The sequence below is a fragment of the Gadus macrocephalus genome, chromosome 11 (assembly GCF_031168955.1).
Source record: "Gadus macrocephalus chromosome 11, ASM3116895v1".
NCBI lineage: Eukaryota > Metazoa > Chordata > Actinopteri > Gadiformes > Gadidae > Gadus > Gadus macrocephalus.
Genome location: NC_082392.1, coordinates 24,185,799 through 24,208,379, shown reverse-complemented (window position 1 = coordinate 24,208,379; position 22,581 = coordinate 24,185,799). Strand labels below are relative to the sequence as shown.

Genomic DNA, 22,581 nt, shown 5'->3' with positions numbered 1-22,581 from the left:
GATGATGGCAAAGATATCAAGGCAGTTCATGCAACAACAACACAAACACACAGGAGACAAGGGAAAATAGGCCACATAGATCACATTAAAAGCACATAGGGCAGAACATGCAGGCAGGTAGCAGAGATGGAGCGGCAGCAACAATGACTAAGATTATGCCACATCAAACACACAAATCACGTCTGACAGAAGTTAATGTGTGCAATTATAGTTGTCGGACAGCCATGTTTTACGGTGTGCTGTAAAGGTGGAATATGTATGTATATCATTGATAGTGGTAGGCAGTGAATTCCAATTTCGTATTGCTCTAACAGAAAATGATTGTTGACCAAATGTGCTTTTTCTAAATGGGATTAGAAGTTCACCCCGTGTGGCGCTTCTGGTGATCTGATTGCTGCTGTTACGTTGGATTATGAATTACTTTAAAGGAGGAGGAGCGGTGTTACGCAGAATTTTGAAAACCAGGCAGATGTTTTTATATTTAAAGGGGACTTATTATACCACCAGGTGTGAGTGTGATTAGCCTTACAAGCCGTTTCGAAAATCGGCCTAATATGACATCACTAGTGGGTGTGTCCACCTAGATCTGTGCTGGATAGATGAGCAATGTTTACTTCAGTCCACTGGGTAGGCTGGTAGATAGATCTATCCAGCACAGATCTAGGTGGACACACCCACTAGTGATGTCATATTAGGCAGATTTTCGAAACGGCTTGTAAGGCTAATCACACTCACACCTGGTGGTATAATAAGTCCCCTTTAATTACATCTTCCCAGCTCAGCAGTTTACGGTTATTTAATATAGTACAATGATGTGACCTGTTAGGCTTCTGGTCCAACACTTTGAGTGTTCTGTTGTAAAGAGTTGCTAATGGCTTCAATGACAAACTGTTAGTTTGCCCTCAGCTTGTCATACAGTATGTAAGATGTGACTTAATCATGGCATCCATGCCAAGTTTGGCAACATTAAAAGTTAGGGAATTTCTAATATATTTAAAATTGGCTAGGCAAAACTTGACCCTGTTGCACACTTTCTTAATGTGTGATTTAAAAGAAAGAGTAGAATCAATGATAATGCCCAGATACTTAAATTGTGGCACTTATGTTTTGACCTAATATTGTTATGTTCGACATGATGTTACATTGTCTTTTGGTAAAAAACATTCCTACGGTTTTATTAACATTAAGTTGCAGGCAGGAATGGTTTGGTCAATTAGTGATCTGGTCCATAGCTGTAGTGAGTTTAGCAGCAGCCAGATCTTTTGTTTTGGCATGCATATGTACTACAGTGTCGTCTGCATACATTTGTATTTTGATATCTGGACAAACCAACGGCAGATCATTAATATACAGACTAAACAAAAGCGGGCCAAGTATCGATCCTTGTGGTACCCCATTGCATAAGTTAAGAGCTGGTGAACGTTGATTGTTCACAAAAACATGTTGACTTCTACCAGTTAAATATGACTCAATCCATTTGAGTGTTAAAGGTGAGAAGTTAAAAGCAGATAGTTTGGCAATAAGGGCCTGATGGTTGACTGTGTCGAAAGCTTTACGAAGGTCTAAAAACACAGCCCCAACATCACTTCCCTTGTCGACCTTTGCTCGGACCTCCTCTAAGACGAAACACTTAGCTGTTTCCACAGAGTGGTGGGTCCTGAAGCCAAACTGCATGGGATGAAGAGTAAATGGACCATTATTTAAAAAAGAAACAAGCTGCTCTGATACACATTTCTCAGCAACCTTGGAAATTATAGGTAAAATACTGATTGGGCGGTAGTTACATATGTTCTGAGGGTCGTCTGACTTGAATATAGGAGTAACAATTGCTGTCTTCCAGGTTGTTGGTAATATCCCCTGTCGTACTGACTGGTTGATAGTTTGTGTGATGGGGTAGGCTAGGTGACTTGCAGAGATTTAAGCATTTTAGAATCCATACCATAAATATCCTTTGCTGCTGAGATCTTAAGAGAATTTATTATTGGTTGAGTTTTAAGTTCAGAAATAGGTTGAATGCTGAAAGAAGGCTTGTTTTCATCTACTTCTAGAATTCTTGCAGTTGTTTAGGGAAAATTCAGTGCAATTTCAGCCACAGAATTTATAAAATATTCATTAAAAGCTACAGCTAGTTGTGCTGGATCTTGCATTAATTTACCATTCAGATTCAGCTCTAACTGCCTCCTGGGCCTGTGACTAATTCCCATTACATTCTTAATCTGTTCCCAGATCAGCTTTGTGTTACCCTTGCCTCATTGATAATTGCTTTGGCCTTTCTGATGAAATTGATTACCTTATTACGCTGTGAAGTGAACCTATGTCTGTCAATATTTAATTTGGTCTTCAATGATCTTTTCCATGCAGAGTCTCTTTCCTTCATCAGGGTGAATATTTCAGTATTGAGCCAGGGAAGTGCATTGATTTTTTTCTTTTCTTTGACCTTTTTAGTAAACTCCTTAACTAGACTATGTAACTTGGCAGATAACAATTTGCTTTCTGCTTCTGTATTACTTCCAGCAAGTAAATGTTTCCAATCAGTCTGCTGCACTGCTCTTTGGAAATTAGCCTTTTTTTTTCTTGGAATCCTGAGTGGCTCTATAGGTTTATTAGAATGATGAAAACGTTTCTTTGTTAGTTTTCTGGACATTAATGTCAGATTATGGTCGGACAGTCCAGTAATACAATTAAATGTCTTAACAACTCTTTCAGGCTTGTTAATAAATATTAATTCTATTTGAGTCTGGGAAGATGCAGTTATTCTAGTTGGACCTTCCAACAATTGCGTAAAATCCAGACTATCTATAATCTGTTTAAGGGGTTTCCTATTAGTTTTATCTAACCAGTAACAATTTAGATCGACAAGTAGTATTAGTATGTTTAACTAGATAACTAGATATCTCAATGCATTTTCTTGGTTGATCATGTATCATCAGGTAATAAACAATAATCCATCAAACAATAATGTTAAATGAGTAACTTCTACTTGGAATCTTATTTTATACTTAACACTTATTTTCCTAAAGAACATGAGTAGTTTCCTTATCCGTGGACAGGTTTTGAGTGGAGGATTAAACCACCAGCCCCTTGGACGCTTCTGCCATCGTCGTACAGGTACATCTTTGTTATGCACACACACACACACACACACACACACACACACACACACACACACACACACACACACACACACACACACACACTCACACTCACACACGCACACGCACACGCACACGCACACACACACACACACACACACACACACACACACACACACACTTCCAGTTTCCACCAGAAGAACACTCTGGCTGTATTGACCAGCACCCAGTGTCCACCACTAGAAGAAGGTTGTTGCACTGGGGCATCTCCCAGCGTCCAAGAGTAGAAGACTGTGGTTGAACTGGGCAGCTGAGAAAGCACGTAGTACTACACTACACATCTGACAGCACATTCATTCAGCCCTGGAGAGGGGGGGAAGAGGAGGAGAGGAGGGGGGGGAGAGGAGGAAGGGAGGGAGGAGGAAAAGAGGAGGAGAGGAAGAGGGGGGATGAGAAAAAATAGTGGATAGGGAGGAGGGGGAGAGTAGGAGGAAGGAGGAAGAGGTGGGGGTAGAGGGAGGTTGGGGAGATGGAGGGGAGGAGGAGGTGGAGGAGGAGATGGAGGGGAGGAGGAGCAGACGCAGGGCTGGATTTCTAGGAAAGAGGAGGTGCTGGGTGGTGTCTACGCTCCCGTCCAGCTGAGCAGCTTCTTAAAATAAGCAAACAGTGGCCAGACTGGACCTGCCAGGCGTCTGGCTCTCTGTCTGGCTCTCTTTCTGGGCCGCACTGCCACTAAATATTGGTGACAGGTGTTTCGAAGCAGCCACACCTGGAGATCATTAACATACACACCCCTGGACATCCGCCAGACACACACACACACACACAGACACACACACACACTTACACCGACATAAGCACGTACGCATGCACACACACACACACACACACACACACACACATAGACACTCACATGCAGGAGCATGCACATTCACACCGCCTATATTCAATCATTTTGTGGATGAGAGGAGAGGTGTAGAGGTGAGGACAGGAGGGGAGAGAGGACAGAGAGGAGAGAAGAGGAGAGGCAGAGAGGTGAGGACAGGAGGGGAGAGAGGAGAGGTGAGGACAGGAGGGGAGAGAGGAGAGGTGAGGACAGGAGGGGAGAGAGGAGAGGTGAGGACAGGAGGGGAGAGAGGAGAGGTGAGGACAGGAGGGGAGAGAGGAGAGGTGAGGACAGGAGGGGAGAGAGGAGAGCTGAGGACAGGAGGGGAGAGAGGAGAGCTGAGGACAAGAGGGGAGAGAGGAGAGCTGAGGGCAGGAGGGGAGAGAGGAGAGGTGAGGAGGGGAGAGAGGAGAGGTGAGGACAAGAGGGGAGAGTTTTCTTGGGATTTCCACCAGAGATGTTCCCAGTGCCTGCTTGCCTGTTTGTCTGTGCTGGTCATATGGGTTGTAGTTTCTTAAAACCAAATTGATACACATGCATAGGCACCTGGACCATAGGAACCCTGTGGATCTCTCTGTCAGCGGCGTTACCCACAGAGTCCAGAGGTTATGGGCATCTCTGTCTTAAAAGGATTTGCAAAACATGCATTTGAGATTATTTTTACTTTACTTTTACTATTACTTCTAGCTAGAAGCCTGGGAATTAGGACTTGTAAATGTTTCATCTTTATCTTATAAATATCGACCCAGAACAATAAAGTGGGGAACCACGGCGTATTGACCCACCCCCTACTGACAGCGGCTCTTCGACCCCCTAGTCAAAGTATAATCTGGTCTTTAGAGGGAGCCTGGCGTTGGTCTGCCTTTAAGGCTGGTCATGTTTAGACCATTCTGGAACCGTTACAGTAACTAGACTCCTGTTGCCAGGGATGGGCGTTCCATTTGCATCCAATAAGTCTAAATACATCTATCAAATTATCTGATGTTAACACATCTCATATGTATAGACTGTGTTTATCCAAACAGCACATTTCGCCTGTTTTCACCTCAAAATAAGGATTTGGTTATCGCAGACTAAGAAACACCAAGAAGTACTAGCACACACACACACAGACACACTCAGACCTACATCCCGCCCACCCGCACACACACATCTGGTCGAAAGTTATGGTAATTGTGCATAATTGTTTTGGCTGGCACAAAACACATTGATACTAATGTTACTTGCACATAATTTGAACATACCAACACAAACATGAATGCACACGCACACAAACAAACATACACACACACACACATACACACGCACACAGTGGGCTCTCACCTGGGTGGCAGTCCAAGGGCTTCTTGGGCCAGTTTTAGTTGCTGTCGTCCGAGGATGTCGCAGACAGTGTTTGTTTTGTGTGTGTGTGTGTGTGTGTGTGTGTGTGTGTGTGTGTGTGTGTGTGTGTGTGTGTGTGTGTGTAGTGTGTGTGTGTGTGTGTGTGTGTGTGTGTGTGTGTGTGTGTGTGTGTGTGTAGGTGTATGTGTGTGTGCACCAGGGGAAACCTGGTGGCTTGGTTGTGCTGTGTGCTGAGATGTGTGAGTGTATCGAGTGAGAGAAAAAGGAGAAAGAGAAAAAGGGAGAGAAGGGAGAGGGAGGGAGGGAGAGAGGTAAGGTGTGTGCAAGCATCTCTCTCCTCCCCTGGACCCAATGAGAGACAGAGAGAAAGAGAGAGAGAGAGAGAGAGAGAGAGAGAGAGAGAGAGAGAGAGAGAGAGAGAGAGAGAGAGAGAGAGAGAGAGAGAGAGAGAGAGAGAGAGAGAGAGAGGGAGAGAGAGAGAGAGAGAGAGAGAGAGAGAGAGAGGTGTGCGCAAGCATCTCTCTCCTCCCCTGGATCCAATGAGAGACAGAGAGAAAGAGAGAGAGAAAGAGGGAGAGAGAGAAAGAGGGAGAGAGAGAGAGAGAAAAAAAGAGAGAGAGAGACACAGACAGACAGAGATAGAGAGTCAGAGAGAGAGAGAGAGAGAGAGAGAGAGAGAGAGAGAGAGAGTGAGAGTGAGTCTGTCAGTCTGCCTGTCAGTCTGTCTTTTTCCTGTCTACCTACGTACCTGTCTGGCCGTAGTGTTGTGAGAGTAATTTAGATGAATATGCTGGATTTCATTCGACCTCATCATCTCCTCCTCTTCCTCTCTACCTCCTCTTCCTCTCTGCCTCCTCTTCCTCTCTACCTCCTCTTCCTCTCTACCTCCTCATCATCTCTACCTCCTCTTCCTCTCTACCTCCTCTTCCTCTCTACCCCCTCCTCCTCTCTACCTCCTCATCATCTCTACCTCCTCTTCCTCTCTACCTCCTCATCATCTCTACCTCCTCTTCCTCTCTTCCTCTATACCTCCTCTACATCCTCTGTTCCTCTCTACCTCCTCATCCTCTCTTCCATTCTACCTCCTCTTTCTCTCTTCCTCTCTACCGCCTCATCCTCTCTTCCTATCTACCTCCTCTTCCTCAATACCACCTCATCCTCTCTTCCTCTCTACCTCCTCATCCTCTCTTCCTCTTTACCTCTTCATCCTCTCTTCTTCTCTCCCTCCTCATCCTTGTCGTTAATCTGGTCTGTCTTCACTCTGAAATTTTCTCTCTACCTCTTTGAGATCTCCAGCGTGTTCTAGCCCTCCTCCTCTTCCTCCTTCTCCTCCTCCTCCCTACTCATTCCTCACTAACTCGTCAATACCATTAACCTTATATTGTTAAACTAATGAATATTAAGCTGAACATGTCTATATTGTTGTGTGTTCATGTCTGTACATGTGTGTGTGTGTGTGTGTGTGTGTGTGTGTGTGTGTGTGTGTGTGTGTGTGTGTGTGTGTGTGTGTGTGTGTGTGTGTGTGTGTGTGTGTCTGTGTGTGTGTCTGTGTGTTTGTGGTTGTGTGTGTGTGCCTTAGCCTGTGCCTGTGCGTGTGAGAGAGAGCCATCAGGCTTGGCGTGTGCAGACGGCGAGCAGCTAAACGTTGTAAACAAAACCACAGAAAAAGGTTACTCATTTCTCTCACAATGAAGCATGTGAAACGATCTCAGCTGAACACCAACACCCAGAGACAGGGGGGGAGAGAGGGGGGGCAGGGGAGAGAGGGTCAACCGAGGTCAGACGGAAAGAGAGTGAAAGAGAGAGAGAGAGAGAGAGAGAGAGAGAGAGAGAGAGAGAGAGAGAGAGAGAGAGAGAGAGAGAGAGAGAGAGAGAGAGAGAGAGAGGGAGAGAGGGAGAGGGAGAGAGAGAGGGAGAGAGAGAAAGAGAGAGAGAGAGAGAGAGAGAGAGAGAGAGAGAGAGAGAGAGAGAGAGAGAGAGAGAGAGAGAGAGAGAGAGAGAGAGAGAGAGAGAGAGAGAGAGAGAGTATAGGGGGAAGGAAGACAGAAGGAGCAGTAGACAGAGAGGCAGAGAGAGATAGAGAGTGGAATAGTAAGAGAGAATGAAATAGAGATACTGGGGGGTGGGGGGGGGGGGGGGCTGAGAGAGATGAGAGAGATGTATGGCGAGAGAAAAAGTGAGGAGGAAGAGAAATAGTGGTGAGGGAGAGCGAGAGAGGGAAGGAAGGGGAGATCGAGGTAAGCTGACATACTCTTGGCCAGCTGCCCAGATGTATTCAGGCTGGTAGAGCCAGACGGTAAGAAAACAGCCCGGTCCAGACCGCCCCGCCAGCAGACACAAAGTCATACAGCAAGCCCCCCCACCCCTACCCCCCAGCTGAATGCACCCTACACTCTTAGAGCGGTGATTCGGGACCCCACTACTACAAATCACTTTGTGAACTACTACTTAACACCTGGTGATTAACTAATGCTAAACACTTTATGAACTACTACTTAACACTTACTGATAAACTACCGCTAAACACTTAATTAAGTCACTTATTAAGTGTTTGTGAACTATTACTAAACAGTTAGTGACGGAACTACTACTACCACTACACACACAGTGGTAAGTAGTATATTACAAAGTGTTGTAATGAACAACTACTGAAGAACTACAACAAAAAGCTCTGTGAACTACTGTTATCCACTTGGTGATGAACAACTAACAAACACTTAGGGAACTCCTAAACACTTAGTGAACTACTACTAAACACTAAGTGATCACTTATCACCATCTGAACCTCAACTAAACCTATTTCACACAGTGAACAACGTCTAAACATCTGGTGAACTTCCACTAGTCACTGAACTAATACTGAGGACACTGAACTAATACTGTGAACTACCATTAAACACCCTATAAACTGTTACTAAACCCCAAGTGAACCACCAATAAACACCTTGTGAACCACTACTAAACCCCCAGTGAACCTCTACTAAACACCCAGTGAACCCCTAAACCTCTAAAAGTACTCACTCATCCCTTAGTGTGCTGGGATGTGAATATGTTCACTGGGACATTGATTTTATAGCAGATGTTGTAAAGCTCTTTTAGGAAGTAAACCTTTGGAGGTAGTTAAACTTCATATTCCCTGAATGACAGGAGGTCAGGATTATTAGGTAGGTTTATTATAGGTTTAGTACTTTTACTCAAATACTGCTTTAACCTGGACCTTCCTTTCAATCAAATAATCCATCTACAATTCATTTTGCATCACTATACCAATGTGTGACGCTATGTAGCACAGCTGCAGTAATGTATGCGCTGAAATATGGGTGAAAGGCATTTATCATCTTCAGCTAATGGTTTACAATGAGAAACACCTGCCTCATGTTTTAGTGACTGAAACTACAAAACATGCCACATCTGCCAATCACATCACAATCACATCTTCATATGGAAACAAAATCACAACATTTATGAGTCAAGACTCAAGAGACTAAACAGCTTAGTTTTAGTTCAGGATCCTTCTGACACAGACCCCTTCTCTGTTAAGGTTGTGGACCCTGCCCCAACCAACACCAACACCCAGCTATAGGAGGTTGACCAAAGCTGGCCAACGCCAAGTTTACATGATCACCCACAACCACCAACATGGGCCCAATGTAGGATTCTTAGGGGTTGAGGGAGTATGCAAGTACCTTATAATTAACCCTTCCCTCCGTTCCCTTAGTTTGTTGTAATTCTGAGCTCACCTCTGACCTCTCAACCTTGGGGTCATGCTGGGGTCAACCAGCTTGTTTCTTTCAAACTCTTCATATCGACATTGACAGAGCAAAGTTATTCCCATCATGAATTGCTGCCTCGCAGATCCTTACTTTCTTACAAACGTAATCGTCTTCAAATGCATACACTTAACCCTCTCTAACCTAATACCTTAACCAACTTTAATCATCTCTAAACTAATAACTAGACTTAATAATCTCTAACCTAATACCTAAACTAACCATCACTAGCCTAATAGCTATACATAACCATCTCTAACCCAATACTTAAACTTAATCAACTCTAAACTAATACCTTAACTCGAGCATCTTTAACCCAATACCTTAACTTGACCTTCTCTAACCTAATACCCAAAACTTAACCATCTCTAAACTAATACCTTAACTTAACCTTCTCTAACCTTATACCTAAACTTAACCATCACTGCCCTCATATCTAAACTATCCATCCCTAAACGTATACGTTCATTAACCATGAGGAGTAGGGGGAGGAGCCGGTGGAGAAAGGGCGTGGCCTGATGAGCTTGAAAGCTGCACGCCGGACTCTCTTTCGCCTGGTCAGGTTACACACACACACACACACACACACACACACACACACACACACACACGCACACACACACACACACACACCACACTGACACTTACACACACACACACGCACACACAAACTAACACACAAACACACACTCACACACACACATACATACATACACACTAACACATACACACACACACACACAGTGCACCCTTTGTGCTTGGGCCTTTAGCTCATGGGCAGGAGGAACAGCTGAGCGAGAGAGAGAGAGAGAGAGAGAGAGAGAGAGAGAGAGAGAGAGAGAGAGAGAGAGAGAGAGAGAGAGAGAGAGAGAGAGAGAGAGAGAGAGAGGAATTTGTTTTCGTGTCTCTGAGACTTGTCCTTCCTTCAGCCTTTCCAAGAGAGGCAAAAGACGTCTGTCATTCTGTCTGTCTGTTGCATTGAGAGAGAGCAATAGGCACAGAGAGTAGTTGAGTGTTTAGTGTTAAGTTAGTAGTTCACGTGAACAGTAATAACATAAGAAACTGATTCCTGAAAACACACATTAGTGCATTAGTGTGTATCAGCTCAGTTAACACTCCGTGGCCTCTTGTACCATCATGAATCATGACTCCTAGTGCGGTTAGTTGTTTTTCATCACGTGTTTGGGTTCATAAAACATCACAGCGTTAACGCTCCACGCCACAAACATTTACTGGCACTTGGCTGCTCTGTGATTGGTCTAGGAGAGGAGAGAGCAAAACCTTTTCATCACCACAACACACATTCCCTTAAATAGCCCTCCATGTTCCAGACCAAATGCATCCCAACTTTGGGCGTAAAGCCCAAAGTCGCCAACGCCAAGTAGTACCTACCTACAAAGAAAATCAACAATCTGCTTTGATTTCACTTTACTCCCCCCAGCAACTAAAACTGACCTCAGTATCTCCAGAGCTTTGTGGACATGCTGTGACTCTGGTGTGACTCCAGTTTGACCAGCAGGACCTACTGGAATGCTACACTCTCCCTGCTGCCCCGCCCCACTGGTATGCAGGCAGCTGCCCCCCACCCCCCTGACTGAGGCCTGCTGCATGGGGACTTTAAATGTTGAAGGGGACAGCTGGACACACGTGTGATGTGTGTTTGTGTGTGTGTGTGTGTGTGTGTGTGTGTGTGTGTGTGTGTGTGTGTGTGTGTGTGTGTGTGTGTGTGTGTGTGTGTGTGTGTGTACTGTATATGCTTCTCTCCGAGAAACTCATTCATTCAGGAGAGAGTCCACAGACTGCAGAACTCTTCTCCTCCAGTGTTCAGGTTCTGGTCACCTCTGGACCTCCTCTGGTTTCCTCTGGACTGGTCTCCTCTGGACCTCCTCTGGACTGGTCCCTTCTGAACCTCGTCTGGTCTCCTCTGGGCTGGTCACCTCTGGACCTCCTCTGGTCTCCCCTGGTTCTGGTCTCCTCTGGACCTCCTCTTGTTCGGGTCCCTCTTTTTGTTTCTGGACCCTCATCTCCACTAAGGTACTACTTTGGATAGTTTTTGGTCTAGACGTGTGTAGTAGTCATGGGTGTTATTTTTTTTTGTGTTTTGTGTTGTTGTCATTGTATGTAGTTGTTGTGCATCGTTGGTTTGCTGGTGTTGCATTGTATGCAGTTGTGTTGTCCTTGCGTGTAGCTGTGCATAGTGTCTTGTTTTGTCTTTGTGTCCAGTTGTGATTTGTTGTGCAGCATTGCATCATGGCTGTGCACTGGGTAATTTGTGTTGTATTGTATATTTTTGAAAATGTTGAACATTTACTAGCCATTATTTATCAGGTTCTACCTTTGAGATTCAATATCTCTTCAGTAAAAGAAACCATGCCAAGGTTGGCAGCAGAACATGAAGCTACAACATAAATCACGCAACACAGCAAAAATAATTGTATAGATATCAGTTTAAACATCTGCCATTTCCAATAGTTTGTTGTCAACATATTTCAATCCACTAAGAGTAATAAGGTCCAGTAGCTGAAGGGTTAAAACATAGAATGACCTTCTTGCACGCCCCAGTATGAGCTGTAGGGATGTGACCACAGTGTTTTCAGGCCCTCATCCATTTGTGCTCCTTTCTTTTTGAAAGCAGTCTTAGTCCCAGCAGCCGTGGTGTGTTGGAGGCGCGATGGGAGCGTTCGTGGCGAAGCTCCTGTTGCCCACGGTCAGCAGTCTGGTGCTGCTCCCCGTGGCCAGTGTGGCCACCAAGAGGGGCTTCCACTCAGAAGCCCTGGTCTACTTCTTCACCATGTTCTTCACCATGGTGAGGCCCCCTGCTGTCACACCCCGGTCACTACAGTCACACCCCACTCTCTACTGTCAAACCCCTCTCTCTAGTGTCCCACCCATCATCTATAATAACAGGTTCTATACTGTTAACAGATCCTGCATGTGTGTGAGGGTCCGGGTCTGTCCATCCTGTGTTTCATGAGACATGAGGTTCTGGAGTACTTCACCACCTACGGCACCGCTCTGTCCATGTGGGTCACACTCATCGGTAAGTCATCATCACTCAATAATATGACTTTTCCTAACATGACTTGATATGTCTTAAAGATTTCAGTTAATACCTACACTCTATAATGCATTGAGCATATCTGGCCCGTATGTGTATATCTCTGAGAAAGACGGAAGAAGGAAACCATGCTAAAGTGGGTTTTGTGTGTGTGATCTCCGACCTCCTCTGTTTCTCTCTCTGAGGGGCTCTTAGCGTCATTTCTGCTTTCTACGACCTTCCACTCTACAACAGTCTAGCCCCCCCCCCCCCCAATATATTTATATCACCAAGTGTTTTATGTGTAACATATTGATATTAGTTACATTGCTATGTGTAAAATCTTAATATAAGTATGTGTTCTGAGAATTACACTGTTATTAGTTTGAGTATCAGCCTGTGTGTAACATTTGGACTGGTTCAGCTGTGTTGGGGCTTAGCCAAGCAGCTGTTTGCGTGTGGAGCGCATTTGTCAGAGGAGCTTGTGTTCATGGCCCTTTAACTATTAAAGCTACATAGATGTGTGCTACATGTCAGTTAACAGGCTCACACACACACATACACACACACAAACACACATACACATCTCTCTGATCCTCCTCTCTCATGCCTCCTTTTCACCTGTCTCCTAGCTCTAGGAGACTTTGACGAGCCGCGGCGTTCCAGCATCACCATGTTTGGAGTGTTGACAATCGCTGTGAGAACCTACCAGGATCGCTATGGTTACGGGGTCTACTCTGGACCAATAGGATCTGCTGTCTTCATCATCACTGTGACATGGGTGAGGAGGACAGTTGACCATGTTGGTGTTGAGATGGTTACCATGGTATCATCTCTTCCTTTGGGATGCTGTGGCTGAAATGTTGTGATGTTGTGAGCGACGTCTTATGAATAAAGTTGTGTTGCTGTTGTTTGTTCCAGCTGCAAAAGATGAAGGAGATCCGAGGGGTGTACCCGGACAAGAGGGTGTACACCCAGCAGGTGGGCCCTGGGTGCTGCTTCGGCGCGCTTGCCCTCATGCTCCGCTTCTACTTTCAGGTCAGCTCCCTCCCCACAAACCTTTACTGGTTGGTGTGTATTTGTGTATTTGTGTAGTTTGTGTTTTGTGCTGTTATGGTTCTTATTATTATTGTTCATTACTGTTGTTGTGGTGTGTGTAGTTTATTGTAATGTATGTGTGTGTGTGTGTGTATGTGTGTGTGAGAGAGTTTATTAATTTGTCTCATAATTTGTGTTTCTGTTAGGAGTGGGACTACTCGTACGTCCACAGTTTCTATCATCTATCTCTGGCCGTGTCTCTTGTCCTGCTCCTGCCTAAGAAGAACCGCTACGCAGGGACAGGCCGCGGCGCCGCTAAGCTTGGGTGCCTCACCCTCTGCTGCTGCGTGAGTCAGCCTTGGCACACTCCAGCATGCTATCAGACACATGCCATCATGCTAGGCCCTCCAGACATGCTAGACTTATGCTACGCAGGCTAACAAGCCTGACATGCTAGCTTGCTAGACAAGGTGTGAAGGCAGATGAGGATATGGTGGAGATAGTTTTAGCCCTACTCTGTAAGACTCTGTAAGAAATTGACAGCGAAATTCTAAGAGTTAATCTACTCTAGGTTTTACACTGCAATGCTGTGAAGGACAGTATATTGTGGAGTCTCAATGGTCGTTCAAGCATTTCATCAGTCAATGTGTACATTTACAGACATATGCTGCAAATAGCAAAGAATCTTGGGAAAATAACGTTTCCCTTGTTGGAGTTGGAGGGCACCGCCACCAAGGTCCTAAAGCTGGGGATAACCCCTGTGTTGGTTGTGTGTTAGGTGGGTGATGAAATAAAAGGCTGCTCTCGTAGTCGAGCAGTGCTAGGGGCACGCGAGCGCAAATCGATTAAAATTATAAATTGATTGATATTTCATTGGTCTATATCTGGCGTTTGTTAGTGGGGACCCGCGTTTATATGGCTGGAGGCTAGCTGCTTCCTTGATATCTTGTTTACTTCCGGGAGATGCTTAATGCTAATATGCTTGAAAACCATCTTCTCATATCAAGCTATCTACACAAAATAACTGGGTAGATAGCTCCAAGGAGTCCAACGGTACAAGCCGTATCATTTTGCCGCCAGTAGATTACTGTAATATTAAAGCGGTGTGCTGTATGTTGAGACAGCAAACATGTCCATCTCGCCAATCATCCTGTTTACCACACAAAGCATAAGTTGTGACCCCACACTCCGTCTCTCTTCTTCTGATGGCCCAGACAACCTGAGTATTGATTAGGAAAGATGATTCAAGCAAACTGTGTTGGAAGCCAAACCAAAACAAGATAAGTAGATACGCCCGGATGGGCATATATTCAAAAGGCTGCTCGGACCCAGTAAAGTAGAATCGTCTTTGAAGGCTACCTGATGATGGGTGTTAGATTCACTCTTAAAGTTTTACTGTACTGGCAGCAGTTTCGCCAGCAAGGTACTGTTTATTTAAAATAACATTACTGTCAATAAACAGTACCTTGCTGGCGAAACCTTTTGAAGATATGCCCATCCAGACGTATCTCCTTATCTCTGTTTCTGTTTGGCTTCAAACACAGTTTGCTTGAATCATCTTTCCTAATCAATACTAGATAACTGTGTTACTCGGGTCTTCTGGGCCATCAGAAGCAAAGAGACGGAGTGTCTCTCTGCTTCTGAGACACACACAACGTATGCTTTATGTGGTAAACAGGATGATTGTCAGGATATACATGTTTGCCGTTATAAGCATAATAAGTCAGAGTAGCATCATGAGCATAGATAAACCAATAAACAGTTTGTCATTCATGTAGTTAATTAGTTTGGTCATTTTGCAGACTATCTCCCCCGGGTCCACCAAGGACAAGAAGAACAAGAAGGACCCACTGAAGAAGGAGGAGAAGACGACCAAGACGGAAAAGAAAGAGAAAGAGAAAAAGGAGAAGAAAGAAAGGAGCATATGGACCATCCCCACGGAGAAGCTGTGGGGCCAGCCCTGCAAGACCCACATCCTGCCCCTCTTCCATAACCCCTCCAAGACTCTCCTCCCCTCCTCCACACTCCTCCAACTGCCCTCCAACCCCCTTAAGGGCAATAACATCTCTAAGCTCAAGGAGATGAATGGCTGGAAGTGACCTCCAGGGTGTGGTTACCAGGGTGAACCCCAGGAGCCCACAGTCGGGCCAGAACTCAGATGGAGGACAGAGCGGTCAGAACGGATGTCTCTCAGTGGTTACGGACCAATCTATCTGCACTAGAAACTTTGAGGGGGATAGTCTAGTAGTAAGGTGTTTGTCTCCAGGCGATAAGGTTCTAACTAGGTACGATCCCCGTAGACTGCAGTCTACCTGTAGGCATCCTTGTTCAAGGCAACCCCTCACCCCTAGCTATGATTTAGGTTTAGATTTAGGACATTTAGCAGACGCTTTTATCCAAAGTGACTTTCAACGGTTCTGATGGTGAAGTCAACCACACGAGGCGACAGCCAGCACGTCAGGAGAAGTCAGGGTGAGGCGCCTTACTCAGCGACACCGCGACACTCAGCAAGGAGGTGCCAGGGATCTAACTAGCAACCTGCCGGTTACAAGCCTTCCAGTTACAAGCCAACCTACTATACCTCCTTAGCTAAGCATACCCAGCAAACCCCGCTATGACATTTTTAATGACATGTATGTATCTGCTAAACAGCTAAATGCTGACTGCTAAACTGCAGTAGAATCCTGTAGTGACACACCTTGTCCAGCGAGCGCCCTGCTTTTGTTCTAGGGGGTTAGCAGGCAGACGGGGGCTTTACCCTCAAGAAGAGGTGTCATGGTAGCCCGCCCATGCATGGACACAGCACGGCAGATCGCTAGCGGACGGAGAGGCAGACGGAGCTGTAAAAACCCAGTGGAACATTAGTGAGCAGCAGCTGGTTTATCTCTCCAAAATATATAAATTGTCTTTTGAAATGTTTCCCGGGAGACACTCTTCGTCTGGACTCCTTTTCCTCTGCATCCTCTTCCTCTCCCTCCTTCTCTCTGTCCATCATTCTCTTCCTCCCTCTCTCTGTCTGACTCTCTCTTTCCCTCTATCGCTCCCTCTTTCCTTTCCCTCTCTCTGGCCGTCTGACTCTCTGCTTCTCTCCTTCCTTCCATCTCTCTCTTATCTTCCCTCTCTATCCTCTCACCATCTCTTTCTCTCCTCTATCTTGTCTTTTTCGAACTCTTCGGTTTAGATTCAGACTGACTGTGGTAATACATGAGTACTACATTACTGTGCAGTATTACGTTACTGTAGTATTACATGACTGTATGAATGTAGTTGTATATCTCTGGTATTATATTTTTGGGGATTTTCATTGCTATTACTTATACTGTGTATATGGATATATTTTCTTTATGTTGTTTAGTTTTTTTCTTCTTTAAAAAGAAATGTGTGCATCTCTTTTTAATTCCTATTGCAGTTTTATCACTGTTACACCCCAATTTCCAATCTGGGAATAATAAAGTGAATATTATCTTATCATATTCAGCTGTGTTGGCACTTTAACTCAGAGAAGGAGGAGATCTAACCCTTACCCTTATCTAAACCTATCCCTAACCCTTACCCTTATCTAAACCTAACCCTAATGTAACCCACCAGTTCAACCATGACCCTAATCAAGCCCTAACTCACCAGCTCAACCCTCACCCTAATACAATCCACCAGATCAACCCGACCCTAATCTAACCCACCAGCTCAACCCTAACCCTAATCTCACCCAGCAACTCAGCCCTAACCCTAATCTAACCAACAAACTCAACCCTAACCCTAATCTTACCCACCAGCTCAACTCTGACCCTAGTCAAGCCATAACCCAGCAGATCAAACATGGAGAAACCACTCTGGCCAGGGAGAGGTTCTTGAGTGAGGGCCAAACTACCAGGTCTGTGCCCACATGTTTTGTATGTCTGGGAAGGGAGCCACGAGGGCCCCTAGACTTCCGGAAATTAACAGAACTAACCGGGAAACGTTCAGGCTCTATCTCTACCCAACATTACGACCACACATACACACACAGACACACTGACAGTCCTTTAGTCCACTCTCATTCACATTAAGGCCCAGACTCTGGTATGTTTGGTATGCCGGTTCTCTCTCTCTTTCTCTTTTTCTCTCCCTGTCTCTCTCCCTCGCTCTCAGCTATGTGTGGTCTAGGCCTCTCTCTCTGTCAGCTATAGATGGAGTATGTAGTCTCTCTCTCTCTCTCTCTTTTTGTCAGCTATACGATGTCTAAGTCTCTCTCTCAGCTGTTGGGACAGCTGGGCAGTTGATAGGCTGGGACCACCAGACCACAGATCATGTTTACTAGGCTGCTTCCTCTCCTCACCAGGGCGATTCTTTCCATTCATGTTCGACTCACAAATCACCCAAGCCTGGTTCCCCTCTTCTGAGAACCATCTCAGGAATCAGACCTTTTCAACAGATATTCACTTGGAGAGAAGTCATGTTTGTGCTCCCAACCTTAAATGTCTGCTGTATTCATGAGCCCAGAACAGAGCAGCTTATTTTTTTAATGCTAAGAATCAATATATGTATTGATCTGCACCTTTATTTGTTCTTAGTTCAACCACAAGAGCGGAGAGGATGTAGATGATCTACCCATACCCAAACCTTTACTGGTCTTCTCTTTCTGGTTCCTACAGCAGCATTCTTCATGTCCAGTTAAAAAACTTATACTAAATGAAACATTGAAAATCAAACAGATGAAAGACTGTGAGTATTCAGTCAGTGGTATGAGAGGACTGGACTGATACGTTTGTTGTGGTTCTCCGGGAGCTCACATAGGAAAGATATAAGATTGACGCTGGGCTAGTATTCAGGAAACACATAAACATTTGATCAGTTATTCATTATCTATTTTAATATCTTACTATATATTATACTTTAAACTTTCCTGCCTTTGCAGTATGGCTTGAGCTCTAGCTTTGATGTTGATAACATCCTTTCACCTTGAAAACAGTACTAATATTTCCATGACAACTGTTAACTGTATATTTGGTACTGTATAAGGATGTGATTCTATATGTAATAGTTCTGAATGACGTCATTGTATAAGGTTTAATTCTGCAGGGTGTGGTTATTCATGTATTTCTGTATTAGGGTGTAGTTATACAGGTTGAGGTTATACCTAAGGTTGAAGTTCTGCATAAGGTAGTAATTCTGTATTAGGGTGTAGTTCTGGGTTAGGGTGTTGTTCTGGATAAGGATGAGGTTCTATATTAGGGTGTATTAATATAGGGTGTAGATCTGTATTAGTGTGTAGTTATGTAAGGTGTTGTTATGTGTTTCTGTATTAGGACCAAGTTTTATGGGGTGTATTTCTTGAGGAAGTAGTTTTATATATGGGTCTAGTTATGCATTATGGTGTAGTTCTATAGGGTGTAGTTCTAGAGGGCATAGTTCTGTATTAGGGTGTTGTTCTATGGGCTTTAGAATGGATCTCCTCCAGTGAGCCACTAGATGTTCTTCTAGTAGTGGTGGCCTCCTGCTCATAAAGGTACAGGCAGTCCTCTTCTGCCGCCTAGTGGAAGACCAGGGGCAGAAAGGCCGGGGAGTGGGGGATGTTTAGGAGGCTGAATGAAGGTTTTGGGGTAGAAAGGAGGATTAGGGGGAGGAGGGGGAGTGGGGCAGGGAGGACATTCAGTTTGGAGAAAGGAGGGTCAGGGGGATGTTTAGAGGGGAGATAGGGTTGACCAAGGCTGGTGGAGAGGAGGGCGATGGTGCAGGAAGGATTGCACTTTCTGCTTCATCTGCCAAGGGAAACACAAGTGCTGAGACCTTCTCAGTAAACACCTTAGATATATTAAATACAAGCATATATCTAGACAATTTTAATGTCTATCACAACATTTCTAATGAAATTCGTTTGGTTTTGTCTTTCTAACAATCTAGATTTTCATTGATTTGGTCTAAGGTACTTTCATTTGGTCTGGTAACTCTATGGAGCTCTGGTTTTGTCTGGTAACTCCAAGTAGCTCTCGTTTGCTTTGGTCTGGTCATTCCAATGATCTAATGTTTGCTTTGGTTTGGTCAAATTAATGATCTAATGTTTGCTTTATTCAGGTTATTCTACTGATCTAATGTTTGCTTTGTTCTGGTCATTCTAATGATCTAATGTTTGCTTTGGTCTGGTCATTCTAATGATCTATCATTTGCTTTGGTCTGGTCATTCTAATGATCTAAAGTTTGCTTTGGTCTGGTCATTCTAATGATCTAACGTTTGCTTTAGTCTGGTCAAACTAGGCATCGCCTAGGCCCTAGGGCGACAAAGGTGTTGAAGGCGCCCTCTAGTGGCGCCCTTAATTATTATTATTTATTTGTTATTCATGCTAACGTGCAGGGGGACAATACAAGAGCGCAACAAAATTCCCACTAATCATAGAATTAAAACAACAAGCGAAATAAAACATGTGATCCTCCTAGGGCGCCCCTTCAGCCACACGTTTACTTGTCAGATTATTATTAGATTTAATTGATGATTTTTGTCAATCATTTTCCAAGACGGTACGTTACGTTGGGCAAAACGTTACGTAAAGGGCTGATTAAGGTGCTATGTTTGCGCAACAAAACCTCCTTGTGAACCTCTTAAGCTAAGGCCACACTGCACTCGTTACTCGGGTTAAAAATCGTGCAGAACGCGCCTATCTTGACGCTTGATCATTGTGTGTCACAAAAATGGTCAACGCGCCTAACGTGCCTGTGGCTGGGCTGGATTTTATGGAGTTAGAATCATGCCAAAACCCCGCACACACGCAAAACGTGTTTTGCTCACGCATAACGATTCACACGCACACAAAACGTGTTTTACTCACGCACAATGATTCACACACACGCTCAGTGTGGTTTGCAAATACAAAACATCATTCACAAAGTAATGCATTTTGCTTCAGAAACAAATACAGTATGTTTTACACAAAGTACAAAAAAAAATCCTTCAAGTACACAAAACAATTCTACAAGTACGGAACACGAAAGCTGCGCGTGGATCGGAATGCATTTGCGCACGGATCGGAATGCATTTGCGCACGGATCAGCAAGGCGGAAAATTAGTGCCCAAAGTCACGTGACAAACAAATGTCCTGTGATTCACACTACACAACAACAGGTGGCGTTGTTCCTGCCAAACCGCACGGATTCCGTGCGGTTTAGCACTTTTACCGCGCCATTCCAGGGCCAGTTAGTGGCCTTCTTGGCTTTCCATAGAATCCACACACGGTTGGCCGGCATCAAATAAAGATTTTGGGGAGAAAAAAAGATCGTCCTGGCGGCCTTAAACTGACTCAACAGCGCCACCTGCTGTTGTGTAGTGTGAATCACAGGACATTTATTTGTCACGTGACTTTTGGCACTAATTTTCCGCCTTGCTGATCCGTGCACAAATGCATTCCGATCCGTACGCAAATGCATTCCGATCCACGCGCAGCTTTCGTCTTCCGTATTGTAGAATTGTTTTGTGTACTTGAAGTTTTTTGTCTGTTTTTTGTACTTTGTGTAAAACATACTGTATTTGTTTCTGAAGCAAAATGCATTAGTTTGTGAATGATGTTTTGTATTTGCAAACCACACTGAGCGTGTGTGTGAATCATTGTGCGTGAGTAAAACATGTTTTGTGTGCGTGTGAATCGTTATGCGTGAGCAAAACACGTTTTGCGTGTGTGCAGGGTTTTGGCATGATTCTAACTCCATAGGATTTAGGTAGGAAACCCAAACGCTGCCGTGTTTGGGTGCATGATAGAGCTTAGATCGGGTTAGATTCAATAATCTCGGATATAAATAACCATAATTGAGTTAAATAACTTCACATGGTGTGTCTGGTGTGTTTCCAGCATTCGTAGTGTTGATCAGCAGAGAAATAGTCCGCCAAAGACGTTGAGGTTGCTTAGCAACCAAAGACGCTGTCCATGCAAGTGAATGGAGCGTTCCCTCTTCGTCATAACTATCAAACCAAACATACTTCACATTCACCGAGCGAACTTTATGAAAGTAAAATGCACATTTATCGCAAAAAATGTTTACATAAACGCTTTTAATAGCGTAACTATGTTACTATTCCCACCCAGAATCTAGAAAGATGTCCGCCATATGCTTCTATGCAAGCGTCTCTGCCCGTGACGTCGGGTCAAGCTCCACGGTGATTGGCTATCGCGGCTAAGCGTCACGCGTAGGGTCGGTGCCATGTCGTAATTCCGACGCCTCATTGTTCCAACGTCTCAATGGTCCGAAATATTTCCCATTAGATCGACATGCCACTATGCCGACGGTTCAATGTTCCGAAAACGGAACCCGTTGGTCCGAAGGTCCGTTTGTCCGACTTTTCAAAAAGGAGGCGCATTAGGCCGACGGTTCAACATGCCGAATAGGCCAAGGCGCAATTCCACATGTGTGATTATGAAACCAAAAATAAAAGACAATGTAGGCTAAGTTCCAGCAGTGCACTTTACCAAGCCAGACTGTTGCTGTGGGCTTGAACAGTCACAAGAGGTGAATTTATGAAGCGCACGTTATACAAGGACTAATACTTTTCCCGTAAAGAAGTCAAACGGTGAGTGAAAAACAAATAAACATTTTATCTTTAGTAGCTGTATGTGGGCCTATATGTGTTGTTTATTGTGTTTACAGTGTGCTTTTAGCCTAAATAATTTCGCTGGTATTGATTTAGTCAAACTTATACCTCATACCGTGTACTTGGTCAAGTGTGTGTGTGTGTGTGTGTGTGTGTGTGTGTGTGTGTGTGTGTGTGTGTGTGTGTGTGTGTGTGTGTGTGTGTGTGTGTGTGTGTTCGTGCCCGTGTTGAGAATTAGACCTACGCTCTCTGTCCATGGGGCTGAAACACTGTGTCGAAATGAAGTGAATCATTGTCACTTTGCTCTCCAATATTCATCGTCAGGGTTGGACTGGCCATCTGGCATACCGGGCATTGTCCCGGTGGGCCGTTGACCCAATATGGGCCGGTCCGGTCCGCTATGTATTTTTAAAAAATAAAAAAATAAAACAAATAAACGTAGGCGGGACCTCCGGCCCATGCGATGAGGTCCCGCCCTCCCTGGGCGGACGCTGGGACCTATCATGGCATGGGCCGGAGTCGCGGGACGGAGCTGAAAATGGAAAACCGTAAGAAACGCCCGGGTGGCGCTGAAAAAATGCGACTTAAGAAGCAGAAGTCTCTGGAGGTGGAAGCTGCTAAATGTTCTAAATTGACAGACCTATTTGGTGCCGGGGTCACCACCCCAGCATGTGCTGCTGCGCCGGAAGACGAGCGAGTGGAGGCATATATGGCAAGTAACGTTATCCAAAACTAAATAGAAAACGTTTTTACATTGAATGTGATGATGTGACCTAATTAACTGCATACTTGTGACAACATATTAGCCCAGAGTTGCAGGGCTGTGGTGGTTGATTTTGTTTAAATTTGCCGAATTGGGATAATAT

General features: G+C 44.7%; 4 protein-coding genes across 6 annotated transcripts in view; 1 reads left to right on the top strand and 3 right to left on the bottom strand.

Moving 5' to 3' along the window:
- adamtsl2 (ADAMTS-like 2) overlaps positions 1-5,808 on the bottom strand; it is a 44,273-nt gene extending 38,465 nt beyond the window's left edge. The window contains exon 1 of the mRNA XM_060065998.1: positions 5,302-5,808. The gene's annotated coding sequence lies outside the window, so the exon portion shown is untranslated. The remainder of the gene's footprint in view (positions 1-5,301) is intronic.
- The window catches only part of LOC132467223 (natterin-3-like), a 153,645-nt gene that overhangs the window by 99,612 nt on the left and 31,452 nt on the right, over positions 1-22,581 (bottom strand). The window lies entirely within an intron of this gene.
- On the top strand, positions 10,789-16,637 carry mymk (myomaker, myoblast fusion factor). Of its 2 annotated transcripts, none has more exons than XM_060064395.1 (7): positions 10,789-11,123; positions 11,725-11,895; positions 12,015-12,129; positions 12,759-12,907; positions 13,048-13,164; positions 13,371-13,511; positions 14,967-16,637. In XM_060064395.1, exons 2-7 carry the CDS (start codon positions 11,761-11,763, stop codon positions 15,261-15,263), a joined length of 954 nt encoding a protein of 317 aa, XP_059920378.1. In that variant the 5' UTR covers positions 10,789-11,123; positions 11,725-11,760; the 3' UTR covers positions 15,264-16,637. The 2 variants fall into 2 exon arrangements, with proteins under 2 accessions (XP_059920378.1, XP_059920379.1); XM_060064396.1 differs by having other exon boundaries at positions 11,722-11,895.
- The window catches only part of LOC132468282 (tetratricopeptide repeat protein 16), a 48,736-nt gene continuing 42,236 nt past the window's right edge, over positions 16,082-22,581 (bottom strand). For both annotated transcript variants that reach the window (XR_009528197.1, XM_060066013.1), the window contains one exon: positions 16,082-18,902. Coding sequence is in view for 1 of the 2 variants with exons in the window: in XM_060066013.1 (XP_059921996.1) it covers positions 18,825-18,902 (78 nt within the window). In the remaining variant the exon portion in view is untranslated. The remainder of the gene's footprint in view (positions 18,903-22,581) is intronic.

Coding starts and splice junctions, on each gene's coding strand:
- mymk (XM_060064395.1), top strand. CDS start 11,761: ATGGGAGCGTTCGTGGCGAAGCTCCTGTTGCCCACGGTCAGCAGTCTG. Junction 12,130..12,758: donor CATGTGGGTCACACTCATCG/GTAAGTCATCAT, acceptor CCTGTCTCCTAG/CTCTAGGAGACTTTGACGAG. Junction 13,165..13,370: donor TGCTCCGCTTCTACTTTCAG/GTCAGCTCCCTC, acceptor TGTTTCTGTTAG/GAGTGGGACTACTCGTACGT.